The sequence below is a fragment of the Cyphomyrmex costatus genome, unplaced genomic scaffold, assembly GCF_001594065.2.
Source record: "Cyphomyrmex costatus isolate MS0001 unplaced genomic scaffold, Ccosl1.0 scaffold193, whole genome shotgun sequence".
Taxonomy (NCBI): Eukaryota; Metazoa; Arthropoda; class Insecta; order Hymenoptera; family Formicidae; genus Cyphomyrmex; species Cyphomyrmex costatus.
In genome coordinates, this window is record NW_017275965.1 from 3,306,905 (window position 1) to 3,331,164 (window position 24,260).

At 35.6% G+C, this 24,260-nt stretch overlaps 5 protein-coding genes across 11 annotated transcripts in view; 4 read left to right on the plus strand and 1 right to left on the minus strand.

Moving 5' to 3' along the window:
• Nucleotides 1-1,936, plus strand: part of EMC8-9 (ER membrane protein complex subunit 8/9) — a 3,020-nt gene extending 1,084 nt beyond the window's left edge. The window contains exons 1-5 of one of the 3 annotated variants that reach the window (XM_018538462.1): nucleotides 577-808; nucleotides 1,103-1,179; nucleotides 1,271-1,343; nucleotides 1,414-1,508; nucleotides 1,617-1,936. In XM_018538462.1, coding sequence (XP_018393964.1) covers nucleotides 605-808; nucleotides 1,103-1,179; nucleotides 1,271-1,343; nucleotides 1,414-1,508; nucleotides 1,617-1,788 — 621 coding nt within the window. In that variant the 5' untranslated portion in view covers nucleotides 577-604 and the 3' untranslated portion in view covers nucleotides 1,789-1,936. Of the gene's footprint in view, nucleotides 1-576; nucleotides 809-1,102; nucleotides 1,180-1,270; nucleotides 1,344-1,413; nucleotides 1,509-1,616 lie in introns of those variants that run through there. The other 2 variants (XM_018538464.1, XM_018538463.1) reach the window with 2 other exon arrangements.
• Nucleotides 1,937-2,367: 431 nt separating this feature from the next.
• LOC108772859 (PITH domain-containing protein CG6153) lies at nucleotides 2,368-3,939 on the plus strand. 3 transcript variants are annotated; one of them, XM_018538498.1, is made up of 6 exons: nucleotides 2,368-2,483; nucleotides 2,931-3,107; nucleotides 3,219-3,262; nucleotides 3,334-3,408; nucleotides 3,498-3,602; nucleotides 3,732-3,939. In XM_018538498.1, exons 2-6 carry the CDS (start codon nucleotides 2,940-2,942, stop codon nucleotides 3,937-3,939), a joined length of 600 nt encoding a protein of 199 aa, XP_018394000.1. In that variant the 5' UTR covers nucleotides 2,368-2,483; nucleotides 2,931-2,939. The 3 variants fall into 3 exon arrangements, with proteins under 3 accessions (XP_018394000.1, XP_018394001.1, XP_018394003.1); XM_018538499.1 differs by having other exon boundaries at nucleotides 2,368-2,479; XM_018538501.1 differs by lacking the exon at nucleotides 2,368-2,483 and adding an exon at nucleotides 2,559-2,618.
• A 246-nt stretch (nucleotides 3,940-4,185) lies between these two features.
• SelT (selenoprotein T) lies at nucleotides 4,186-5,759 on the minus strand. The gene is made up of 4 exons (XM_018538481.1): nucleotides 5,260-5,759; nucleotides 4,902-5,031; nucleotides 4,510-4,693; nucleotides 4,186-4,431 (listed from the first exon to the last, which is right to left on the minus strand). Exons 1-4 carry the CDS (start codon nucleotides 5,382-5,384, stop codon nucleotides 4,301-4,303), a joined length of 570 nt encoding a protein of 189 aa, XP_018393983.1. The 5' UTR covers nucleotides 5,385-5,759; the 3' UTR covers nucleotides 4,186-4,300.
• An 801-nt stretch (nucleotides 5,760-6,560) lies between these two features.
• Nucleotides 6,561-9,434, plus strand: Cog6 (conserved oligomeric Golgi complex subunit 6). The gene is made up of 9 exons (XM_018538454.1): nucleotides 6,561-6,677; nucleotides 6,767-7,041; nucleotides 7,118-7,262; nucleotides 7,596-7,807; nucleotides 7,893-8,113; nucleotides 8,220-8,611; nucleotides 8,685-8,846; nucleotides 8,968-9,129; nucleotides 9,201-9,434. The coding sequence occupies exons 1-9, from the start codon at nucleotides 6,600-6,602 to the stop codon at nucleotides 9,432-9,434; spliced, it is 1,881 nt and encodes a 626-aa protein (XP_018393956.1). The 5' UTR covers nucleotides 6,561-6,599.
• Nucleotides 9,435-15,645: 6,211 nt separating this feature from the next.
• The window catches only part of Pkn (serine/threonine-protein kinase N), a 28,851-nt gene continuing 20,236 nt past the window's right edge, over nucleotides 15,646-24,260 (plus strand). For 2 of the 3 annotated variants that reach the window (XM_018538247.1, XM_018538248.1), the window contains exon 1: nucleotides 19,835-19,905. Coding sequence is in view for 1 of the 3 variants with exons in the window: in XM_018538244.1 (XP_018393746.1) it covers nucleotides 15,646-15,756; nucleotides 17,440-17,571; nucleotides 19,704-19,905 (445 nt within the window). In the remaining 2 variants the exon portion in view is untranslated. Of the gene's footprint in view, nucleotides 15,757-17,439; nucleotides 17,572-19,703; nucleotides 19,906-24,260 lie in introns of those variants that run through there. The other variant, XM_018538244.1, reaches the window with a different exon arrangement.

Consider the following 24,260-nt stretch of genomic DNA (forward strand, 5'->3'; position numbering starts at 1 on the left):
TTTTTTTTTTTTCGCAAGCTGTTCTCTTACCGCAATTTCGGAGTACAAAATTGAATTTATCTCTCGAGAAGAAGCGAAAAGGTTGCAATATAAATTTACGTAAATAACTTTACAATTTCTACAACACTTAATATTAAATTATTACAATAATTAAAATATATTTTCAGAAGTTAATATTATAATATTTATAATATAGTAATATTAGTAATAAATAAATTGGCCTGGCACAGAACGTTATTACGTGTTAATATTTATAACAATAAATTCATTTGATATTAAATATGTTTATTAAAATAGGATTCTTTCTATTATTGAATATTCGCCTGTCGCATGTCGGTTTAATTTCTACTTATTATAAACATATTTATATTATAAATTATGAATAATATCTGAAATATATTTATAATATCTTAATAAATATCTTTTATATCAAGTATGAATTTTATTTATTTTTCTCATTTTGAGATATTTTTGACCTAGCGTCAATTCACTATATAGGAAGAAAAGACTTGATGTTCACCGCCCTGGTAATCGCAATGGGTTGGCAATACTGATTCATTCTGGTTTCCTCGCGTCTGCTTGCGTTTACAGTGCACCCTTGACGATGACGAATGTTTTCTTTTCACCCCGCGCGTATTGCAAAATTATTTTACACGCAGCTAAATATCCGCATTGTGCGATAAATGGCCTGCTGCTTGGCAAACAAAAGAACAAGGATGGCAGGATGGATTTGTACATCGAGGATGCGATACCTTTATTCCATATATGCCTACACGTTTCCCCAATGGCGGAAATAGCTCTTACTTTGGTAAATATTTGACAGGCGTTCGCTCTGCCGCAGTAAAACATTTCATAAAATTTATACATACTATCGCACATCGCACCACTTTCAATATATACTTTGTGCGAAAATTAGTATGTGACGTGGTTATCAAATCCTAACCTATATTACAATGACGAAACGTCCTGTGACAGTAGGTCATCACTGATCATCGAGTACTCCATTTTTTCTTTATTACGCAAAATATTTCGTTTGAAATATCAGTATAATAGGGATAATAATATCATGGTGCCCTATTATATTAATTTAATGTTGCAATAGGTGGACAAGTTAGCTACAAGGAAAGGCCTTATAATAGCAGGTTATTATCTGGCCAATGAAAATATAAATGATTTAAGGTAATGACATTTATGTGATATTTCTTTAATGACATTCCTTCTTTTTCTTTGTATTAAGTAATTTTATTAATTCGTTGCTGTGTTCTTCAAGTAGTACAGACAGACCAGCTCATAGAATAGCAGATAAAATCGCAGAGAACTTCAATAATGCATTGATGATAGTGGTATGTTTCCTGATTATTGTATCAAAACATCTTTTTTTATAAACTTTATTGATTTTTATTTTGTTGTCAGGTGGATAATCGAGAAGTGACTTTAGGTATGAGTTCGAGTCCATTGAGAATGTCACAATTTGTCGAGGGAAAATGGAAACTAAAAGACAGAGCAAAGTAATTATACATTTTTAGGATTATTTACAAAAATTATCATGACTCTTGAAAATTTGACTTGATAGAGTTCTTTCATCTGGATACTAAATATCATTCTTTTTGTTGCAGTATAATTTATGAGGATGATATTGCACACACAGATGCAATGTACTCGCTATTAAAGGCAGAGGAGTATAGGAATCTGGTCGATTTTGACAACCATCTCGATAACATCGCTCTTGATTGGCAAAATCAGAAACTAAATAAAATAATCGATGAGGCTGTCGATAAACATACATAAAAGATGACAATGCAAGCATTCCACACACAGTTCATACAAAGATTGTTTTATTTATGTTGCACTTTATCTATATTTCATTCACTATATGCAAAGTAAACAAATGTACATATGCTATAGAGTTTATAAATGAATATCACTTGTTTTTAAATATCAGAGCTTTACTTTTACCTATTATATCCTTCTCAATATCTCCACTGTTTAAACAAACTTTATATAATCTTTTTTAAGAGACAGTTCTCGCTTCGGTTCAACGGCAGATTTTGTTAGTTTAATATTTACAGACATTGAATTTAAAAAAACATAGTTAACTTCTATGAATTTAGTATAATTTTATATATTTTTGTTTCTTTCGCTCTCTCTCCATTTTATATATGTACACTCTTCTAAAAAACAATTTTATGAATAATCAAAAATTTTATAAATCAGATTTTTTAAATTGTGCAAATAAACATTAATTGAATGAGAAAAATATAGGAGGGGCATCACGTGAATAGTTTGAAATCGAATATATGTATATACATGATTTCTACATTTACATTTCTGTGACAAAAACATTATTTACCGATCGGTTAAGTAGGCAGCTGTTGAAGGAGAGGGAGTTTTAATGTAAATATTATCTTTGGACGGTTTAGTTTCATATTTCTCCTTATTTTCATTCGACTTTCAACTGACAAAGGAAGCTTTACTACCTGTACGTAAGTAAAATATTGTTTTATTGCAATTATTATAACAATTATTAAGATTATGTTGTCGTGTGAACTTAACCTCAGTTTGATAACATTTGACGTTCATAAAGAATCTAAAGAATGTGACAAACGTTTAAAATATAAGTAGATAATCATTTTTTTCTTAGATAGTAATATAATATTTTAAACGTAATATCGGAAAATAAGAGTAAATTATTTATATGTACATTGTAAATATTTTGAAAAAATAATAAGTAAAAGATATGTTCTCATGTAATTTATATTCATAATTTTTTTTATCAATATATAGTATATGCTATATATTTTATGATAGTATTTATGATTAATTGTGTTACATAAATATATATAATTTGTTTCGATCTTAATGGATTTTTTTTAAATAATTTTTTTTTCTCATACATATATTCATGTCCTTATATTTTTTATTGTTAACAGGGTAAGATAATGGAACATCGATGTAATTGTGGTAGTGTACATGACACAGAAATAGGAGTCAATTATAATTTATTTGAAAAAATAGATAAAGACAGAGTGGAATGTCTAAATGAGCATGAGGAAGACAGTGGTATCAAAGTGTTCAAAACATGGGAAGAAAGATTAGATAGATCAGAGGTAAGCTCTGTGAGAAATTTTTGTTTTATAAATATTAAATATAGAATTTTTTAATACAACATTTTTAATTGTAAGATTCTTTCATGAAATCCTTTCTCTATCTTATTTCAGTATGTTCAAAGTGATATCGAGGATGAGCTTCTGTTTAATATACCGTAAGTATTATGTCCTGATGCAATTTTCATAGAAATATATCTCAGTCTCTCTGTATCTGATTTTTTTGCAGTTTCACAGGAGATGTAAAATTAAAGGGCCTTATTGTGGTTGCAGATGAAGATTATTCTCCCAAAAAGGTGAAGTTGTAAGTATAATTAAGACGACTCAAAAAATAAGAAAAAATATTGATATCAAGACATAAAATGTTTCAATAAATTTATGTATTATTAATAGATATAAAAATCGGCCGCATATGCTATTTGATCATTTAAATACTTGTCCAGACCAGGAATTTGAATTAATTACTGATGCATATGGAGTGCATGAATACCCTATAAGGTAATAATACAACTATCTCTTTTTTATATTCATATTTTAAGAATTTTTATACAACTATAATTATACAAATTATTTGTAAGATATTAAACATTTTTGTAAAAACTAGATACCATACAAATATGATTACAGAACAGTCAAGTTTTCATCAGTGCAGCATTTAAGCCTTTACTTTACTGGTATTGGAAACACAGAACAAATTAAAATTTATTACATTGGTCTTAAGGGAGAATGGACTCCAACTCACAAACATGGTGTAACTATTTGTACATACGAAGCACGTCCTCTCATCAGTGACCATCCAACAGGCATTAACGAAGCCAGTAGGATAGTTAAATGATATTTGGATTAAAACATGTTTGTGTGAGATTCTGAATTTTTAAGCATAGGAAATGGATATTGATTGGATATGATAGTAAAATTATATACTATATATTTTACTATGGATATTTAATATAATTCTATGATTTTGAATAAAAATCCTGTAATAATAAGAAATTTTGGTAACAACTTTATTTCCATTACACTTATATGTTTAATCTTATGGAATTATGTTCTATGATGAGATGTACATTAAAGACCTTACTTACTTAACAAATACATATTGTACATATTTTCATCACATTACACCATTAGCATTCTTTCTTGCATGGTACACAGTTTAGATTTATCAATTTGAGAATATGAAATAATATTATATCTTACGTTTGGAACTTGATTTTTCCTACATCCATTTCTGAGAATTGCATGTCTAGGTGAAAATCAATTATTTGAAATAATTCTAATGGTTGTGGTATCCTGCCAGTTTCGAGTTTTGACCAAACAGGAACATCTGAAACATATCATGGTATATGTAATAATCAAGTATCTCACTTAATACTTATATTAATAACAAGATAAATATATTTACCATTGAAATGTATTTCAAATGCACCTGATGAAATCAAATGGCCTTCTAAGGCATTGCCAATCAAGAAAACCAACATACAGGCATATATACGATTATTTATACACCAGTGCCATATTGATGTTATGGGCAGACCGAAATCGGTTTTGCTTATGATTAGAACAATTATAAGGATTTTTAGCATGCCCTAAATACAAATTTATATAGTTATGAGACATATATAGAAGAATAGATCATAAAAAGATCAGACAATAATGAGCTTTCTACAATAAGCCATAGATCATAAATTACAAGTCTGAAGCTAGAAATGGACCAATCACAGTCGTCAATTTTTAGTTTCTTACTTCTTATTTATGACTTATAGCTTATTGTAGAAGGCTTATAAGTTTAATTACCAATATTTTCGCAATTAACATATTATAACCAGGTGGATCGAAATTCTCGCCTTCAACATGAAGTTCTGGATACTTCTGTTTAAGAATATTTACGTATTGTTCGAAGGCTTTTTTATAGCCGCACGAGTAGCTGCAACAGAGAACGATAATTTTATCTTGATTTAATGATAAGCTCAAAGCTCGACGATAAAATCAAAACTGTTATATTGAATAATGTGTTTAAATTAATGTGAGAAGCTTAACAAGTGTCTCTCACTTAAAGCGCGCGTGCAATTTAACGGCTTACAATTGCTACCCGTCCATTATCTTATAGGATGGACACCTCTGTGAAAATCAACAAAACGATCGTTAATCTTACCAATAGAAGAATCTTAGAGTCGGTCCGGTTTTCGCGCCGAGTTTGGTTAACGGCACACTATCGCTACTCCCGTCTATGTGCACCAACAAAACCACAAGGATACACAGACGTATTAACCAGTGCATATTTATTCTGTTCTTGTCAGTTCATCGAAGAAAACAGCTCTACATATCCACGCAACGACCAAACGCAACTGAACGCATTGAATTACTGCATGATACCCTATTCTCATTCTCTCTCTCTCTCTCTCTTTCTGTCTTTCGCTCTCTAGAGTCTAGTCTCTAGTGTGCACTACGCACACTATGAGGTGCGTAGTTGCGTATAGTGATTTTGTCGAATACTGAACTTTATCACGTGCTTTCTAATTTCACAATTATTGCCACAGCACAATACTATTGACTTTCAAATTATCTGTAAAATTATCTGTATTTCTCAACTTGATCGATCGAGAAATAAATTTTCATCGTCTATCATTGATAAGAATATGAATTATCATTCTCATTTCGACATTCTTGCTCGTACGCATGCCTCGTTCGAGTGCATGCAGTGAAATGCCATTGGTTGCGTTCGAAAAACCGTCAGGCAAGTTGTCGACTGTCTATTCTCCAATGTCCACGTAACCGTCACCGAAGTATCGGAGCCTCCGATTCGGAGGGGCTCACTCGCAGTCTTTTCTCATTTGTCTCCTGTCTTCAGGACATGCGAGATCCTTCAAGGGAATCCGCATGATCGAATATTCTATTGCTTTTCATTGGAATATATTCAAACAATCTTTCGGGGATCCCGAAAAGCGTAGATGGGATCTCAAAGTACTTGGATTCTGGCCATCAAAGTACTCTCGTGCATGGATGCTTTCTATTTAGATCCCGGTTCCATTAATGTAAGATTAATTGTAATCTCGGTTCAATTTACTTTTTATCTTTTTCTAATTTTAAGAACCGTGGCAAAAAGATAAAAAATAACTAACAAGTAAAATATAAACTATAAGCGAATTGACCAATCAGTAGAGATCATAAGTAATAACAATCCAACACATTGAGCTTCTTATGTTTTTCCAAGCATTTTTCTGTGTACGATATGGTCCTAAGAATTAAAAAAATATAAGCAATAAGTTAAACCGAGATTAAAGAAGATAAAGGTGGATACAAATAGGCACAAAACATCATTTTTTATCTTTTTTGATATTTAATAAGTTTCCTGTGACATTGGCGTTCCGAAATTCATCGAAAATGACTGCTCCAATCTTCAGTCATCTGCAGATGACGTGTACCGTTTGTCATGGCTTTGACATTTCTATACAGGTTATGTTCTGCTGATAAATTTGAAGATTCAAGCCTACAATGAGCGAGAAAAACATTAACTCCGCTTTAGTGCGGAGGGTCAACAAACTGTTGGAATCCAGGGTGGAGCATGACAAGGTATAAATTGTGAAAACGAGTCGATTATGTGGAAATCTTATTCTGGTGAGTTGAGTACAGGTACTTCAATAATTAGTCTTATATTTTAGGATACATTGGAAGCCTTGAAAGAGTTGTCAACATTCTTCACTGAGAACACATTAAATTCTCGTCGAAATCTGCGTAGTAAAATAGAGAGGAGGAGTCTGGCGATAAACGAAGAATTTCTGTCTACATTCAGGGAAGTAAAGGCCTCTTTGGATGACGTTTATCAAAATGTTCTAGCAATGAACACATCAGTGCAATCTATGACTAATCGCTTACAAGCTACAAAGGCTCAAACGTCACAATTGATTGAGCAGACCTCAAAGTTACAGGGTGAAAGGTAAAGATATTTGTATGTTTGTATGGTGATACATAATCGCATTTCTAAGAAACTTATTATTTATCTTTACTCTCAGTCAAATCTTAACTATGCAGCAAGAAGTTGCAAGTGCATTTATCAGAAATTTCCAATTAACTCCATCAGAATTGACCGCTTTGCATGGATCAACTAGAGAGTCGCCTATAACGGAGGAATTTTTTTCTGTAGTTAATAAAGTACAGGTTAGTAGGTATATTGAAAGCTTTCTAAACAATTAAAATTAAAACTCAAACTAAATTGTAAGAATTAAAATTCAAAGATAATAAAATAGGGCCTAATGAATCAAGCTAATTTTCATGTTATTGTGTATTACAAGTGTGATAATGTAGATGATGTGGGTGAAACATTGTTTTATTAGATTATGTAACCTGGTTTATTTACTATTTTATATTACATGTATATAATACACAATAACACACAAATAATTAGAGCTCTGCTATTTTATTAGCTTTTAAAGCTATCTATTTTTAATAACAATTTATTACTTCCTCTGTATGTTGTAATTTGGAATTTAGGATATTCATGGTAAATGTAGAGTACTGATGCAGTCTGGTTATCAAACATTGGCTCTGGATATCATGCAAAGAATGACATTGTTACAAGAATCCGCACTTGAAAGATTATATCGATGGACGCAAACTCAGTGTAAAAATATAGAAAATGAACGTTTAGCGCCATTACTAATTAAAGCCATGAGTAAGCTACAAGATAGACCAGTGTTATTCAAGTAAGATAATTAACATTTGAATGTAACTATTGCTTCTTTGAATTTGCTATTTTTATCATAATTAACATATATTGAATGTTAATAGGTACATCCTAGATGAATACTGTACAGCTAGGAGAACTGCCTTGGTGGGATCATTCATAGATGCGCTAACATTAGGAGAAAATTTTGGAACACCTAATCCTATAGAAATGCATGCCAATGATCCTAAGCGATATGTCGGTGATATGCTTGCATGGCTGCATCAAGTAGTTCCTGTAGAAAAAGAGAATATTCTTATTTTAGTGAAAGGCTGTGATAAAACAGGTAAGAAGCTCTCCTTTTTCCACCTTGAGTCTTTGTTTAAATATGCTATTATAAATCTACAGTATAATAAATCTGTTTTATAAATATATAAATCTGTTTATTGCAGATGTGTCAGATCAGGTAAAACAGACGTTAAGTAATATCACAGAAGGATTATGTCATCCTTTAAAATCAAGAATAGAGCATGTTATATCTACAGAGGCGCCAGCGACAGTATTATATTCGATAACAACTCTAATCAGATTCTACCGCGCTATTACTGAGCAAGTCATACCCGACAGTGTCTTGGATCAAACATTGTTGGATTTATTAACTTTGAGTGAAAAAAGTTTTCTAAGTAGGCTGCAGAGAGAAACGAGAATCGCTCTTGGAGAGCGCGCGGAGCCTCCCGGCAATGATTTAGTCCCTGCTCCCTCAGTCTCTAGACTATTGTCGCTTCTAAATGAAATATTATCTGTCGCTAGTATAGCTGAAGACAGAGAAAAAGATATGTTACAGGTATATTCAACAAAAATATTTTTCACCTTTTTATTGGAAAAAATTTATTTTATATCGTTTTGATGATTCACAGATTGTGTCATGCATCATTGATCCATTACTTCAAGAAGTTAATGAAACAGCATCCAGATTGCCAACCGTGGATATGGCCGTTTATCTTCTCAATTGTATGCATCAAATACAATCAACATTGGCATTATACGAATATATGGATCAGAGATTAGAAAGGTTACAGGTGATTGGTTAGTTTATACACACTAGAGTCGGACATAATAGAATAAAATTGTTTCCACATTGCTTCATTTAATGTCCACTTATAAATTGTGACAATACTGTAATCGACTGTAATAATTCAGGCACAATCCGATGCGCAAATCGACACACTTACGTCGGAGCAAGCTAGTTCTTTGGTAGCGCATTTAAACCTTGGCTCAATTTACACTATCCTGCAAGGACGCGATCAGGGACCACTTTCGTCCATACCCGGCATGGATGCTCTCAGCGTGAAAGAGTTCACTGTAAGTGATTTATCCACAAAATAAAATAACATACGAATACCATCAGACGTTGATATACTGATTGTTTACAGAATAAATTGGAGGCATTTCTAGTGATGCCAGACGTCTTACTGCTACCGCAAATAAGTTTACTGCAAAGCAATAATCATCGCATGATTACTCAGAAACGATCGTTCGAAGTAATCGGAGCTATATATAGGCAGTTGTTTGACGCCTGCCATGATCCGAAGAACTTATACCAAAACCCCAACAGTCTCTTTTCCAGAACGCCTGAAGATCTTCTTCAGACACTAATTTCTCAATAATTACATCTATTGATTTTTAAAGGCACTGTATATTTATATATGTATATGTAGTGTATATATTTAAATGATAATGAAGTATACGAAAACATGTATGCTCGATTTTTTATAAATACGAAGTATCTTGATATCCTTAAACATTTTTTAAGCATGTAATGATTGTTATTAGATTATAATTCTTCATTATTTGCATAGGATGTCTAGAATGAAGAAACCCTCGCCTTATAAATTACTGTTTATACATATTATATTTAGCGCAAATTGTTTTACAATTAAATAATACTTTTTGCGTTTATCTCTATCTGAAAGATGTATGAAGTATCAATCTTTGATTGTAAATGAAAGAAAATAAAAATTGAGATATAAGTTGGAATGTCAGTTCCACGCTAGTAATGTAGAATTTTTTTGTTAAAATTTTGGAAATACAGTCAGGGGATTTAGCATCCCGCCAGTGTTCACGATTCTAGAGCGCCGATTGGTCGCTTGGGCCGCGTCGGTCGCGACAGCGAAGGGTCGGCGCACGCGCCACACGCGCCTCGCGCGGCGATTGGCCCGGCATTTTCAGTCAGTCGCTAGTCCGGTGCGGTGGAATGTGGTCGCGTCCGCATTTCGTTGGCGAGCGCCGCGCGTCTTTCATTCATCCTCCCGTGTAGTAGTGCATGACTCGTTGTGTGCGCGCGGCAGTTTCATCACTGATCGGCAGCGATTTCGCGTCGATTGTTTCGTCCGTGTGGGATACGTGCTCGACGGGCTTTTTACATTCGGGTAACGAGTGTACTTCTGGCGGAGTGGCGACGTGAGATGCGGCGCCGTACGGCGACGGGCACGGCGCCGACGCGACGCGACGCACGCAGCGCGATATAATTCCGGGCCGCGCGATCAAACGCGCCATGGACCTCTCGTCCCATCGGCACAACGACGCGCACAAAGGACGGATGGAAAGCGGCGGCAGTAGTGAGTGAGTGAGTGGAAAGAGCGTTATTGAGTGCGGGAGCAAGATGGCGGAATCGAGCTATTATCAGGTGAGTCTCGCTGTGCGAGGCACTCCGCGCTCTCCCATCTCCACGCTCTCTTTGCGAACTGGTGCGCGTGCCCGACATGCGTTTTACCCGGACGCCATAATCGTGCACCTCCCCTGGGACGCGACTCAGAGTCAGGACTCTCGTCCTCCTGGTTCGTCGTTCGCACCTCTACTCGCCGTTTTCTCATTCGCTCACTCTCGTCCGTCCGCGACGCACATGCACTTGTACCCCGAGGCACAAGCGGGGCTTTCCCATCGATGACGGGGACCGTCGTTATTTTTCGTGTGGATCGCGACGAACGCGCGTCGCGAGTTCTCGGTCGGCGGCAAACCAGGCGTGACGGGCCGCGCACACCTGATATGCGTCCAATTTCCTTGCTGTTCCTTGCTTGTTGTGCTTGCTTTTCGGCCAATCCCCGCTTCTTCATCGTCGACCGTTTGGGTCTAGGGTCTTAAGCCCTGTGTCCACGATGCTAGAACTCGGCCGGAGATCTCCGGACAGAGAAAGAATTAACACAATTTCTTTGAACAATTTGCTCACACGAACAATGCGAATTGAGCAATTCTTTTTTTATCTGAGATCTCGGACCGTTTTTTACCGTCGTCGACACAGGGCTTTAAAAGGCTGCTTTCCTATTATGTCTGGTTTATACTTGGATTTTAAAATTCTAAAGTTCAGCCAATGGGAATACAGATTTCGAATAGGATTGGTAGCCTTATTGGCTAAATTTTAGGACTACGGAGTTAAGACCCGAAGTTTAAACCCAGCCCCCTAGGAGGTACAAATCGACGTACATCAGTCGAATACAGTTTGCTACAGTTAAATTGAACGCCATATGCGTAGTGTGTGCAAATTTTTAATATCTAATCTTACAAAATTTCAATCAGCTTACAGCGTGTTAAACGGTGTGCTTTCAGCTTTCCATTGTATATTATGTTATAAATATATCCTCTAAAAAATATCTTTGGATTTAACACTGAGTAATTCTCACCATGTTTATATTACGTTCTAATATTATTCAAACTCACATTTGAATACACTTGGACTCTACTCCCAAGCGGAGTCGAAAAAGATATGATTTGAATTTAAATAAAATTAAGTGAAAAGCAACGAGGATCGATTTGTACCAAAAGTGTCGACTACATCTCCTAAAAGGAAAGCAATCTTAATTGACTGTACTCGCCGTTTCCTTCGAAATTACATTGCCACCTGTGCAGCGTGGAGTGGAGAAAAAATCCAGTTAACACGAGGGTTAATTAACTGACGTTGCGTCGATGTGATCAGCACTAGACTTTATAACAGAGTCCAGCTACTTGTCGAAACAAGAGTGAGAAAGAAAGGCATATATACCATCTCTTTTTATAATTGCTATCTCATTTTAACTTATTAAAGTTGACAAAAATGACGGGTCATTAAATATTTGTCATCTTGTCGACATACTCTTAAATTTGTCATGTCAAATTATACCCAATAAAATAAAACAATTTAGCTTAAGAAAATGTATTGACTTAAATTCAATTTTTTGTTTACTAAATGCGTACGTTAATGTGGACGTTATTTCCAAACTAGCCACAGTAAAAGATTGATTTATATTTTGACACGCACGGAAATAAATTTTACAAAATTAAATTGCAAAAGATCACTGAGATAAATTTTGGTTTGAAAATGAACGAACCAGTAGATTTTGATTATATCTATCAATTAGAATTTTGGTTATCTCAAGAGTGAACATCAATTATCTCGACTAAATTATAATAGATTTAACTATGAAATTCTAATCTGTCCATTTTTTTACTAGAATTTCAATTAATGTAACCGGATTCTTTTTCCAGTGATCCAATTCTCGAAGATAAATTGCGCCGTATCGAAGTTCAACAATATTCAAATTTTATGATAAGGAAAGATTAGATTTTTTTGTACGCATACACAGCAGGCTTTCAGCCTGTGACGGTATCAATCTCGCTCCTCAATTGTTACCATTTTACCTGACGAAGACGACAAGAAGGTGGCCGGTTGGCGCTAATCGGCGTCGGTGTAACCGGTCCTGACTGACTTCGTGCCGGTTCCTCCTCGTAACACCTGCTGCTCCTCCTGCAAGGAGATACGAGCGACGTAGGAATGGGACGTCCGAGGAATGTCGCCGCTCGCAAATAGATCTTTTAGGTCCCTATTCTTTAATTCTTAACAACGATAAAGCCTGAGATACAATTAAAAAGCACAGACCATAGGAGAACGGAGAGTAATAGATTTCAACCTGTCAGAAATCGTATATTCTGATGTACACATTTCTGATAGATTGAAACCTGTTATTCCCTGTTTTCAATTGTGTCTAAAACTCAGTAATATCGTTACATTGTTGTTAAGGTTTTATATGTGATGAAAAAACTACGTAATGACAATATAATGATACTATCGTTAAGAATTACAGAATACAGACTATGAGAAATTTTTAGTTGGATGTGCACTAGTGCGTATTAATGCATATTAATATCGTTTAATTTAATCTGGGGATTAAAGTAAATGCAAATATTTTGAATCATTAAGATACATATTTTATATTATTTAATAACATAATATAAGTATATTGGGGATTTCATGGTTTAATTGGTTTCTATATTTAATATTAAACATTTTATGTCAATTTATGTACGGCTTTAATGTACACCAGTGTGCACTGATAAGGTACCTGTTACAACTATCTGATTCGATTTTCCTTCAAATATATTATTAAACAGTAACCTAATCTAAGATTTATTTTTTTATATTGATCTCCAATTTGAGATTTAAGAGGTAAAACAACCCCTCAAAATTTAATAGAAATTAGCTTTGAAATATTATTTCACCCTGTAAATCCCTAATTGAATCGATATAAAAGAATAAGTATTTTTTTTTTTGAGATTTTTGTGTTTAACAACATATTTCAGAGAGAATTAAATCGGTTCCGGACTGTTGTGATAGATGATCTCCTTGTGAATCCAATCGAGTTATTATACGTTTTACGGTGAAGGTTTTTATAAACTTCAAATCCATCACTGAGAGATCATGGAGTCAGCATGTCGATTCTCGTCTCGAAAACTTTCACGTATAATCGTGAGTTACACTTGAAGATTCGATCTTGAAAAGTCGATTCTAGTATTAAATCGCTTACTGACTCACTTTCTCGAATTTTGCAGGGAATAGAATATCGGACGGAACGTCAAATGATTGTTACAGGATACAATATATACAGAATAGATAATATTAATTGCTTCGTTTTCTGAAGTTCAATTTTAATCCGATAAAATGGACAATATCAAAATTATGCGGAAGATTTGTCGTTTTTCCTCTGTTGGGCTTTGTATACAAACTGAGTTTGTATAGTGTCACAAAATTCGTCGTATATAAAATTAATCTGTTACACTAGGAGGGTTTTCAAAGATTTGTCAGATACAGCCAAAACAAAATTTCAGTCAAATCGAAGCGAAATTGTTATTACGAGAGAAATAAAGTTTTGAAAAGCTAAATAAATAAGATATAAAAATGTAGAGCTGAAATTCTGTAAAAAGGGGATAAAAAATGTTTTTTTTTTATTAGAGGAGAAAAGAGGATCTAAAATATGAGGTGGCATCGATGGTTTGCTTCGATTTTGTTTGACTGTATTTGACAAATCTTTAGAAACCACCTGGTGTAACAGACTAATTATATACGCGAATTTCGTAGCCCTTTACGTTCCGAATTAAGACTACGATTTTGTTGCGATCGTGTTGCGTCAATGAATGAATAATGAATGAGTAATGAATCAGTAATTTAACGCTGACGTTGAGATCTTCTTTTGGCGTTGCATGTTGGTTTGTTTTGAGGCCTGGTATCGGTGAAAATAATTCTCGTGCCACTTTCACAATTTTCCCCGATTTTTTTGTACAAAATGCTCGTTCGGACGAAAAGGATCCATCCCCTGACGTCGCGATGTCTGTTGATCTCCCGAAGACTATCGTGGCAAATATTAGCGGAATGCATGAAAATAGATCGTGCGTCAGTTATAGTGTCGGCTATGCGCACGTTTTCGCACTCGTAGCGAAAATCAAATTAACATCCAGATATACTTTCATTACTCCCAAAAGCAGAACCGCGGAATTTTCGTCATTTCCTACGTCTGTCTGTCTGGCAATGTCTAACACGAGGAAAATTTGCGTAACTTGCATCACGATCGCAAATTGTGAATGAGACGTCCTAATTTCAATGCGGTAACTTCGACCGACACTTTCGACAGTTACCATTTCGACAGGCTTGAATCTTGTGATGCTAGGTATTTGTTGTACAATGATGTGGTTACAGTCACACGTTGTACAACTCACAGATATTTTTATCGAAGTAAATACAATTTATCAAAATTGACGTAATTCGATTACAACAAAGAAAATATATGCACAACAATATGTAACAGAAATTGACACACGATTACATTAATTTTACACCCGTATGATTATTTTATTTTGAATTATGAGTTGTTCTGTTCTTTATATTTGTACACCTGTGTAGAACTTTTATCGAAAAAGAACAAGCCTATAATTATTTATTATGACCCTAAATAAATGAATAATTTATTTAGTGTTATAATAGAAAATGTATATGCCGAATGAATCGATCAGGTGGCATCGAATTATGTGTTTGATTTGTGACGACTGGTTGTTTTTTTTTTTAAGATACCTTCTTCATATTAGCATCGTAAGGAAACGATAAGTTCACATTTTACAGTTGAGTAACGCTGTTATCGGCGCGGCTGAGATAAGAGATAACGGCGTCGACGCTGTCTTCTTGGTCAGTTCTATTTCTCAAATTCGAGGAGAGTGTCGCGTGCTCCGGGTGCGAGTGAGCTTTACAGTTAGGTCGTCGTGTAACAGCGACAGTGTGCGAAATCAAGGAAATACAGCGTGCGGACGTGATATCGTAGATTTTCGCTGCAACAGGTGGCTGACGTTTATCTGGGCCCGCATGATTGCAGGCCGGGAGATTGTCGCTCCGGTGACAGTGATTCAGCAGTGATTAATCACGATGGAAGCTCGTTTGTTTGTTCCTCAGTGCGAATTTTAATGACGAGATATTAAAACGTTTGTCTGCCGAACGTTAGTCTCGCACGACAAAACGTACACGCGACTAGAAAACGAAAGTATTCTGGTCTTTTCGGTGTACATTTGCCGTTTCACGGAATAAGGATGTCGTTTATCGGGTTGGACAAGAAGAGGAAATCAGTTGTGTGCAAATGCATCCCATTGACCAAAGTGGCCAGCTCTAGATACCTTCGCAGTTGCGTGAAGCCGTGTGCGGTATGTTTCCGCCGACAGTGTCGGTTTTGTGTCGGGATGAATCTCTTATTTCCAATGTAGATTAGTTTCAATCTCGGTTCGTCCTCATTTTTTCTACTCCTAAAGAATTAGAAAAAATAGAAAAGATAGAATCGAGATTGAAGTTTATCTACATTGGTGAAAACAAACATTAGACCTATCTCTATCAATATAAATTAACTTTATCCTCAGATTAATTTTTTTTTCTAATTCTTAGAACTAGAAGATAAAAAATAAGTTAAATTGAGATTGAAGTTAATAGCTATGTTCAACAGAAAAAGCAACTTTGCAACTGCTGTAAAATTCTATGATTGGTTTTGCCTTTATAGCGTCTCACTGAATCTAAATAAACCAATCATATTTATTAAAAAAATCTTACAATCAACAATTGCATAATTGCTTTTTCTGTTAGACATTTATCTTGATAAGAAAGGACATTAGCGCGAAATCGAGTTAAGCTCGTATTAAACTATGGATCAGGATTAAATTAAATTTGGATTGGAATTTGATCAAAGCAAACTTTACTAAACTTGTTATTGATTCTCTTTCTTCTGATTAGTTAAATCCCAATCCAATTCTAATTCTAAAGATCGATATTCTTAATCGATTTTCATGTTTAAGACTGTCTTAAGTAAAGTTTTAAAATGTTAATGAATTAATCAGAGAGCTGTTTTAGCATCTTAGAACATTACAAGATTTGTCTTAAAATAAAAATCTGACTACTGTGTTCCAAAATTTACTGTCTATATTGAAAATGTATAGTTTACGTTATAGATTTTCAGTATTGGCAGTATATTTTGAAACACAGCCTATGAATATCGGTCTACAGTCTGATATTTGCTTTTAAGGCTCGCGGCCTCTAATTTACTCGCGATTCAAAGACACGACTCGCAGTTGCACACTGCGCATTCGAAGTAGGTCACTAATACATCCGTTAGAAGTTTGATCGAATAGCCTTGGACGTTTCCATGGACGAAGCAATTGTATCGTCACGCGAATTGACAAATAACCAACGTTAATTCATCACAATGGATAATGCTGTTTCGATGATTGGCATTCGATGCGAGACCGCGGGAGACCGATACTTTCTCCTGAGCGTGTTGTGTTTGCCTAGCCGTCTATATCCGTATCTCACGAGTAGGCCACGGCGATGTACACCAATACGCTCCAGACGATTTCCGGTTAAAGTGATGTATTCCGCGATGTTTCCCTTCGGCTCATCGGCGATACCCTCTCTGATCGTTGATATTTACGGTGTAATTTCCGCCTGGTGTTATCTTAACTCTGGCGCACGTTAATGCGAGAGATCATATTGTGATTATTATTATTATTATAAAGATTAACACGGGCTCGCGCGTAATGCCAAAAGATTATATACGTTCAGTGCGCGGAAACGAGTACAGTACGGATGTTGATTATTAATTGATACGAATCTTGGCACAAGGATGGGAAAAATGATTAAATACTGATATAGCGCTTCGTACATAAAAGTGAAAATTCCCGCAGAACACAAAAAAGAAGAAAAAACTCTCGTTTTAATTAGAAAGTTTAATTAGAGAGTGATTAATCGTCCGAACTGCTCGTTCTTATTGCGCGTTCTTTTGCCCGAACTCGATTGCTACATTGGCCGTCAATAATCAGGATTGAACTTTGTATCTGTTTCAGGGCGATTACAACATCAGGCACCCAGTTCTTTACGAACTGTCGAGCAAGTATGGAGTGGCTGGCAGTGACCAGGTGCCCTTGCCGGCGCGTCTTGACGTGCTGCGAGAACACATACGCCGAGAAATACGCAAGGTATGTCGGGTTTTCGCTTATCCTTCGTTGACTGCAGTGAAGTGGTCTTTTTCTTCGTCCGTTTACACGGTAGCATGGTCAGCACTCTACATCTCCTTCGTTATCTCTGGCTATTTCTTTCCCTATACCCAGCAATAATTAGCCTAATGCATCTTTTTTTATCTCTATGTATAGAAATTAATCTCTTCTTGCTATCTTAATGTTCTCCGCTTGCTTTTTTTTTTGTATCTAGTAATAAATATTCTATGATAGATATGAATTCTGCCGTAATGGAAGGATTTTTGTATAGGGCTAATTTAACACGTAACTGGAACATGTAGATCCTAGGAATCCTGTGTGGGACATTTTTCCAACTTTTAATTTTTAAGTAGTGTAATGATTTGGAATGATTTTATGTGTTTTGAAATTTTACAGTTTTGTTTTGTTCATGTAAGCTAATTGTACTGTATTTTTTTTATGCTAACTTCAAGTATTGCAATTTTTTATATAGGTATTTGAAAATTGTAAAACTTTTAAAACTAATAATAGATAACGAAAAACTATCCGATACACCTATATATTTCTTTAATTACAAAAAATGTATTTCTATTACGAATTAATACGTGCATTTTTTTATTAAAATGAAAGTTATGAAAAATTACGGGTTTTTCTATATTGTATGTATTTGAAAAAATAATACAAAGAGTTTGGCAGCAATTTAGAGGCTGGATAAAAAATTATTTTAATAGAAAATAAACCTTGGGTTTTAAAAAATAATTAAGATAAAATTAAAGAAACCATTTAAATAAAATTACGAGTTGTTTTGTATTTATTTTTATATGTATTATTGGAAAGTATAAATTTTCAATTTCAGTCACTTTTTGCAAAGACTATACACACGTCTGATACTGATACAGCCTTAAATCGATTCCATAATCTAGGTGGAGATTTGCAATTGCATCCCCGATACTTAAAGAGATTACAAGAGGATATTGCAGATAGGAGTATTTGCAGATCGTGCGTGATTACGTTTTTTTTTGTATGTACCTACATCTGGCTTAATCAATATCCGACGTACGTCTCGGTAATAAACGATTGATGATCTATCGTTTCCGGATGCGCCGGACGTCGCGTTCTAAAAATCACGCTGCGAATGGAAACATGAGGGTGGTCCAACCATTTCTGCAACTCGCTTGGAAACAAGTTTTGCTATATAGCAGCGCCTTTCTCTCTTCTTTTTGTCTTTTGTCTTGTTTTATCTCTCAATACTTACTAAGCATCTTTACAACACGTCTAACGTTGTCTGGCTGCTGCTTACCACTAATAGATCCACTGCGAAACAGAGCCGTATGTAATACTGTATAATGCGATATGTTTCTTAACACAGCACATTTTCATACGTTGTTACCAGACCATTTTCTATGAATCAACTGCACTGCAGAACAGATGCACGCATAACGTCTCGGAAGTCAAGACCATTTATTTCAAATGAGTCATTATTCCTTATTGAACAAATATCTTTTGAACGATTATTTTTGTCTGACTTAACGTTAGCGTAATATTAGACGAATAATTCTTTATATACCAACATGAATCATTGGAAAATTCCCTGGAAAAAAAATTTACTGAAGTATCTAAAAATTTAATTAGATACAAATTTGAAAATAATTGTATTGGACCATCAAAAATAATTATGTGAAAACGCTTAAATGTGATGTTAATGTTGCAAAAAGTTTTGACGTTCTGATAACCTGTTTGAGCGTTTAATAAATTTAGATGGCTCAATAAAATTATTTTTAGATATATATCTCACTAAACTTTTATATACTTTAGCAAAACTGCGCTTTCCGTGTAAAAATCCATGATAACTCATTACAAAAATTCGTAGTGCATTAATATTCGCTAATAGAATATTGAAGGATTATATCGAAAGGTATAATCATTGAGCATGTGCGTGATTTTACGTCTCATTTGCCATACAAAGGAGCGGCACGATCGAGGTAGATGTTCTTTAAACGAGCGACTTTGATCGAGAGTATAATAAATGTATGTAGTTTTACATTTTTCGGTATAAGATGTTATTTTCGACCAAAATGGCAATGATGATGACTTCTAATGCACAATTATGAATTTTAACGTTTTTTTATTTGCAGGAGCTGAAAATAAAGGCTGGTGCGGAGAAGCTGAGGGAGGTCGCGACCGATCGCAAGTCGCTCTCGGATGTCGCGACTATTGTGAAGAAGGCGAACAGCAAGCTGAACGAGCTCCAAGCGGAGCTCCAGCAGCTCGAGAGTCAAATTATACTGACGCAGGGCCAGCCTCAATCACCGCAGCAGAATCACTCCAACGGTCAAGGTTGGTAAAGCAACCATACGGCGCTGTGCGATATCATCTTCGTGTTCACCTTATAATTTCTCGCATAGCATTGACCGAGCGAGAATAAAGCGGTCCGCTACACGCTCCTAAACGGGTTTTATGTAACGAACGTCGCGCGTCAGACGCAATACCGGGACAAGCACTAAAGATCTTCGATATCGGGACACTCGTGGAAAACAGGTTAATATATAAGCAGAGAGAAATCGACGTTTCTTGCAACCATTGCGCGATAGTTTAATAGGTATTATTACATGAATCACCGTAGAAGACAGCGATTACAAACAATTAAAGCACACGGGATATTAATAATAATAAGGTTCTTTTTTAACTAAACTAATATATTCTTTTGGAATTAAAGAGAAATAAGTATGTTTGATATTTTGCGAAAGTAAGAAAATTCTGTTGCAATCTAGAATCCTTAAAAGATAAAGCCTAGCTATCGCTTACATCCTTTTTGATTGGCATGAAACAATGGCGGTACCAATCAAAGTGTAGCGGTGACACACATACATTTACACCAAACACACATTTCAAACAGGCACATTATTTTACATGTACATACGCTATTTTATGGGCATGGTCAGTTTCGGCGAATTCAGTTGAACGCACTGATGCATGTTAAAATCGTTGTTCATTGATTTAATCTGTGTAGAAGTGAAATGCAAAACATTCCGAATTATAAAATACATTTTAACTTAACAACACTTAACAACAACAATGAAATGTATTGACAATTTCAGGGTTTAATCCATTTTTATATTAAACGCACATTATTACGTCAATTTGTATAATACGACGGCTTTAATACACATTGAATTCAATTCAAGTTCGAATCATCAATCTTCTAGGGACACTAGTGCAGTCTAGTGCAGGAATAAAAAACAGACTTAATCAAAGTGCCGATAAACACCGATCATTTGAATAAGTTTTTCAGAAAGTTTCATGAAAGCACGTTCACGATAATTTCACGTTTATTTGCACGCGACGCGATTATTGCCTCGCCTATTCATTGGTTTTACGTATCGAAGCATTGCGGTAATAGTTAATGTTTCGGCATACCAGCTCCCTACCGCGTTAACGACCGTTCCGTATCGTTAACGAGGGAGCACTTAATAACTCCACCCGCTAACGAGGCGTCGAGACGACGTCTTCGGGTTTTATAAAGCTCGTCTGAGCATGCCAAGTTGCTAGCCTTACGTCGCCATTAACGCTGACAAATCGAGCGTATCTCTTTAACGCAGTGACGTTTCTGACTCATCGATTGATATACATATCAGTGCATTAGATATATATCCAAACATTCAAGTTAAAAAGACAACGATCAGTGAGATAAACGTACATACGTAGTATCAATATAAAATCGAAATATTTAACAATATAAATTAATTCTCCGGAGTTAACAGAAGGTCTACTGAATCCATTCAATTATAAATTTCTTTGTTAAAGATGTCAAACAATTCAATTTTCTTTTACATCTGGAAAAATTTGTATTATTTTTATTGAAATATATTTAAAACTTTTCTTTTTTAAACCAATCATTTTCTTGAAATTAAATAGCGCTTTTTAATTTAGATTAACATAAATAGGTCTTGTATATTCAGCGTCAGTTAATTGTGTTCAGATTTGACGTCAGCTTCGGACGGTTAAAAAAATGGCGTGATTGATGCGATAAATGCAACAAGAGATATATTTATCTTTTTCATTGCTGATCGATTGATCAACAGCAGAAAACAATACGTTCCAAAATAACGTACTATTAATGTCGTTAACGCTGTCGTTCTTCCGTAACATTGGGTTTATGTGCTAGCTGCATAGCTTCGTACCGTGTATGCTTTGATGCAGCTTCTGCATATGCGATGCTTAAAACGATATTCAATTCCTTCACGAGTTACTGGCAGTTTTGACGAGGCAATAAAGAAAGGGCAGACGATGATTATCATCTGCCTTATTCACGCGTTTGCGTGCTGAGACCGCTCTTTTTCGGCTCAAAATCTCTTTATGCCACGGGACATAAATTAGGAACGATTAACAGAATTTTTTGTAATTAGAGATCGTGGCCCTTTCTCGATATTGATTGTATCGCGTTTCGCATTTCGTGAGTCTGCCAAATTTATAACTGAAATTTAGTTGTCGCATTGTTTTTTTTATTGCTGATGCCCTTTGGATGAACACTTGTTAACATCATTTGAACATTTTTAAACATAAGAATTGATTCGAAGCAGAAGAATGCTTGCTCGTATGTGTGACGTTGAGTTCATATGACGGCTTTATATGATCATATAACACAATTAATAGGCTAATCTAATACGTTACTCTCGGGCAAAACATCGTTTGACTCTTAAAGTATGTTTTTTTGCTATATTATGCATTATAAACAGTCACTTCGTTATGCCCTGCGTGATGCGTTGTATACAGAGGAACTACAGTCTTGCGCTTGCTCTGAATTGATGGTAAGTGGTAACAGCTATTTATACTTTGGACCCCGAGACGCTCTCTATCCACTCGAGTTAAGTCAGTCATCATCATACTCGGTCTTGAGTCTAGCAACCTGCCCCGGGGTTGCTTCATTCAGTTTCCCCCGGTATGAAGAAGACGCGCCATTCATGCTCGTTTCCACCAATGTAGATTAACTTTAATCTCGGTACAACTTACTCATTTTTTTCTAATTCTTAGAATAAAAAAAGGGAAAGTTCAAGTGAAACAAAAAATTAATCTACATTGATAGAAACAAACATCAGTGTACGATCCTGAGACTTTTACATTGAAACGCAGCATTTCTCAAGTTACTATCATTGGATCTGTCCTTTTCAGTTGAACTTCTTGCATCGTTCATCTTTCCTCTTTTCCTTTCTACGTTTGAGAGAAAGATAAACGGTGAAGAAGTGAAAAAGTTCAACTGAAAAGAACAGACCAATTGATGTTAACTAAAAGTTCAACAATTCCGAGAACCAACGAAGGAGAAACACAAGGAATAAAATCCTTCTTACTGTCAAACGCATTACTGTCACTAAACACTCTATGACAGAGTCTAGCCACGAGCAATTTTTTTTCTTATTGTATTGCACGATCAAAATAATTTTTCCGCTGATTGGTGGAATATTAAAATTTGTTGCTCTTGCTTAGGTTTTCTAAATATTTTTATAGACTACCAAAGTTATTATCAGATATGTAGCAACATTTTTAGACATTTCAGCAAAATCGTTCTTTTCTTAATTGTATATATACTTTTCTCTGATAGGGTTTTGACAAAATGGTTCATGATCAGACTCTGTTGTAGAGTATCTATTACTACGTACGAAAGATAATGATTTTCAAGGTTACTCAAAAAACGATCCGATCAATTCAGCACGTGGCGGTACAGTTTTGGGATCAAGGAGAAAGTCCACTCTTCTCTTTTTCTTGATGTTTCGCGAGGATGACGAGTGGTACGAGGCAGACGCCAACGACGACAACGCTCGTTCACTTTCCAGCTCTGCCGAGACACGCGCTCTCCTGCTGTGTGCAACGGCGAAAACGCACATATACAAACGTACAAATGCGAGACGACCGAGAGCGTATTACGAGAGAGGCGATCGGGATCGAGCGATCGCGCGGAGTACCGTTACACGTGCGTACATAGCCCGAAGCTGTCCTGGTCCCCGACCACCCTGCACTCCTCTCTGTATATCGAGATCGCGTTACGGCCAAACCGAACCCACGCTTTCGCATTCCATCGTCGATGCTCTTAGGGGAAGCCCTCTCCAATCCTCTTTCCTTTACCTGTCTGCTCTTACCTGACCGGCCGGCTGGCCAGACCCGATCTTTGTGGACTACCTGTCCTTCCCCCGGGTCCGATTTAAGATCCCGCCACAGCCGAAAAATCGTCCGCGCGCGCCAAAGGCATAAAACTCTGCGAAGTTTCGTGAAGAAATGATCAAGAAAAAGATTATTTCGAAAGACTGTAAGCTTATACTTATGTAGAAACTATAGCGGATTAGCGAATCGCTAAGAAATGAAAGTATATGTTATAAAAACGTAAATGTGTTTTACAAGTAGCAATTGGTACGGTCCGCTCTAATTATCAGTTATCTTCCCGGTGAGGAAATCTCTGATGAATCACGATACGCCTTAACGCTGCAGTTCGGTCGCGGAAATTCCGCTAGATTTTATGAGGCGAGTCGATTATGAAGCTTATTGACCGCAGGATACCATACATATGAATTTATGAAGTGCACTTTATCGAACGTACACGTTCGTAACACAGTAACGGTATAGGGGCCAGGCATTTACGAGTTAATAAATTTTAAGTGGCCGCGCATAGGTTCGTAACTAAATAAGTCACTCAAGTTGCCGTT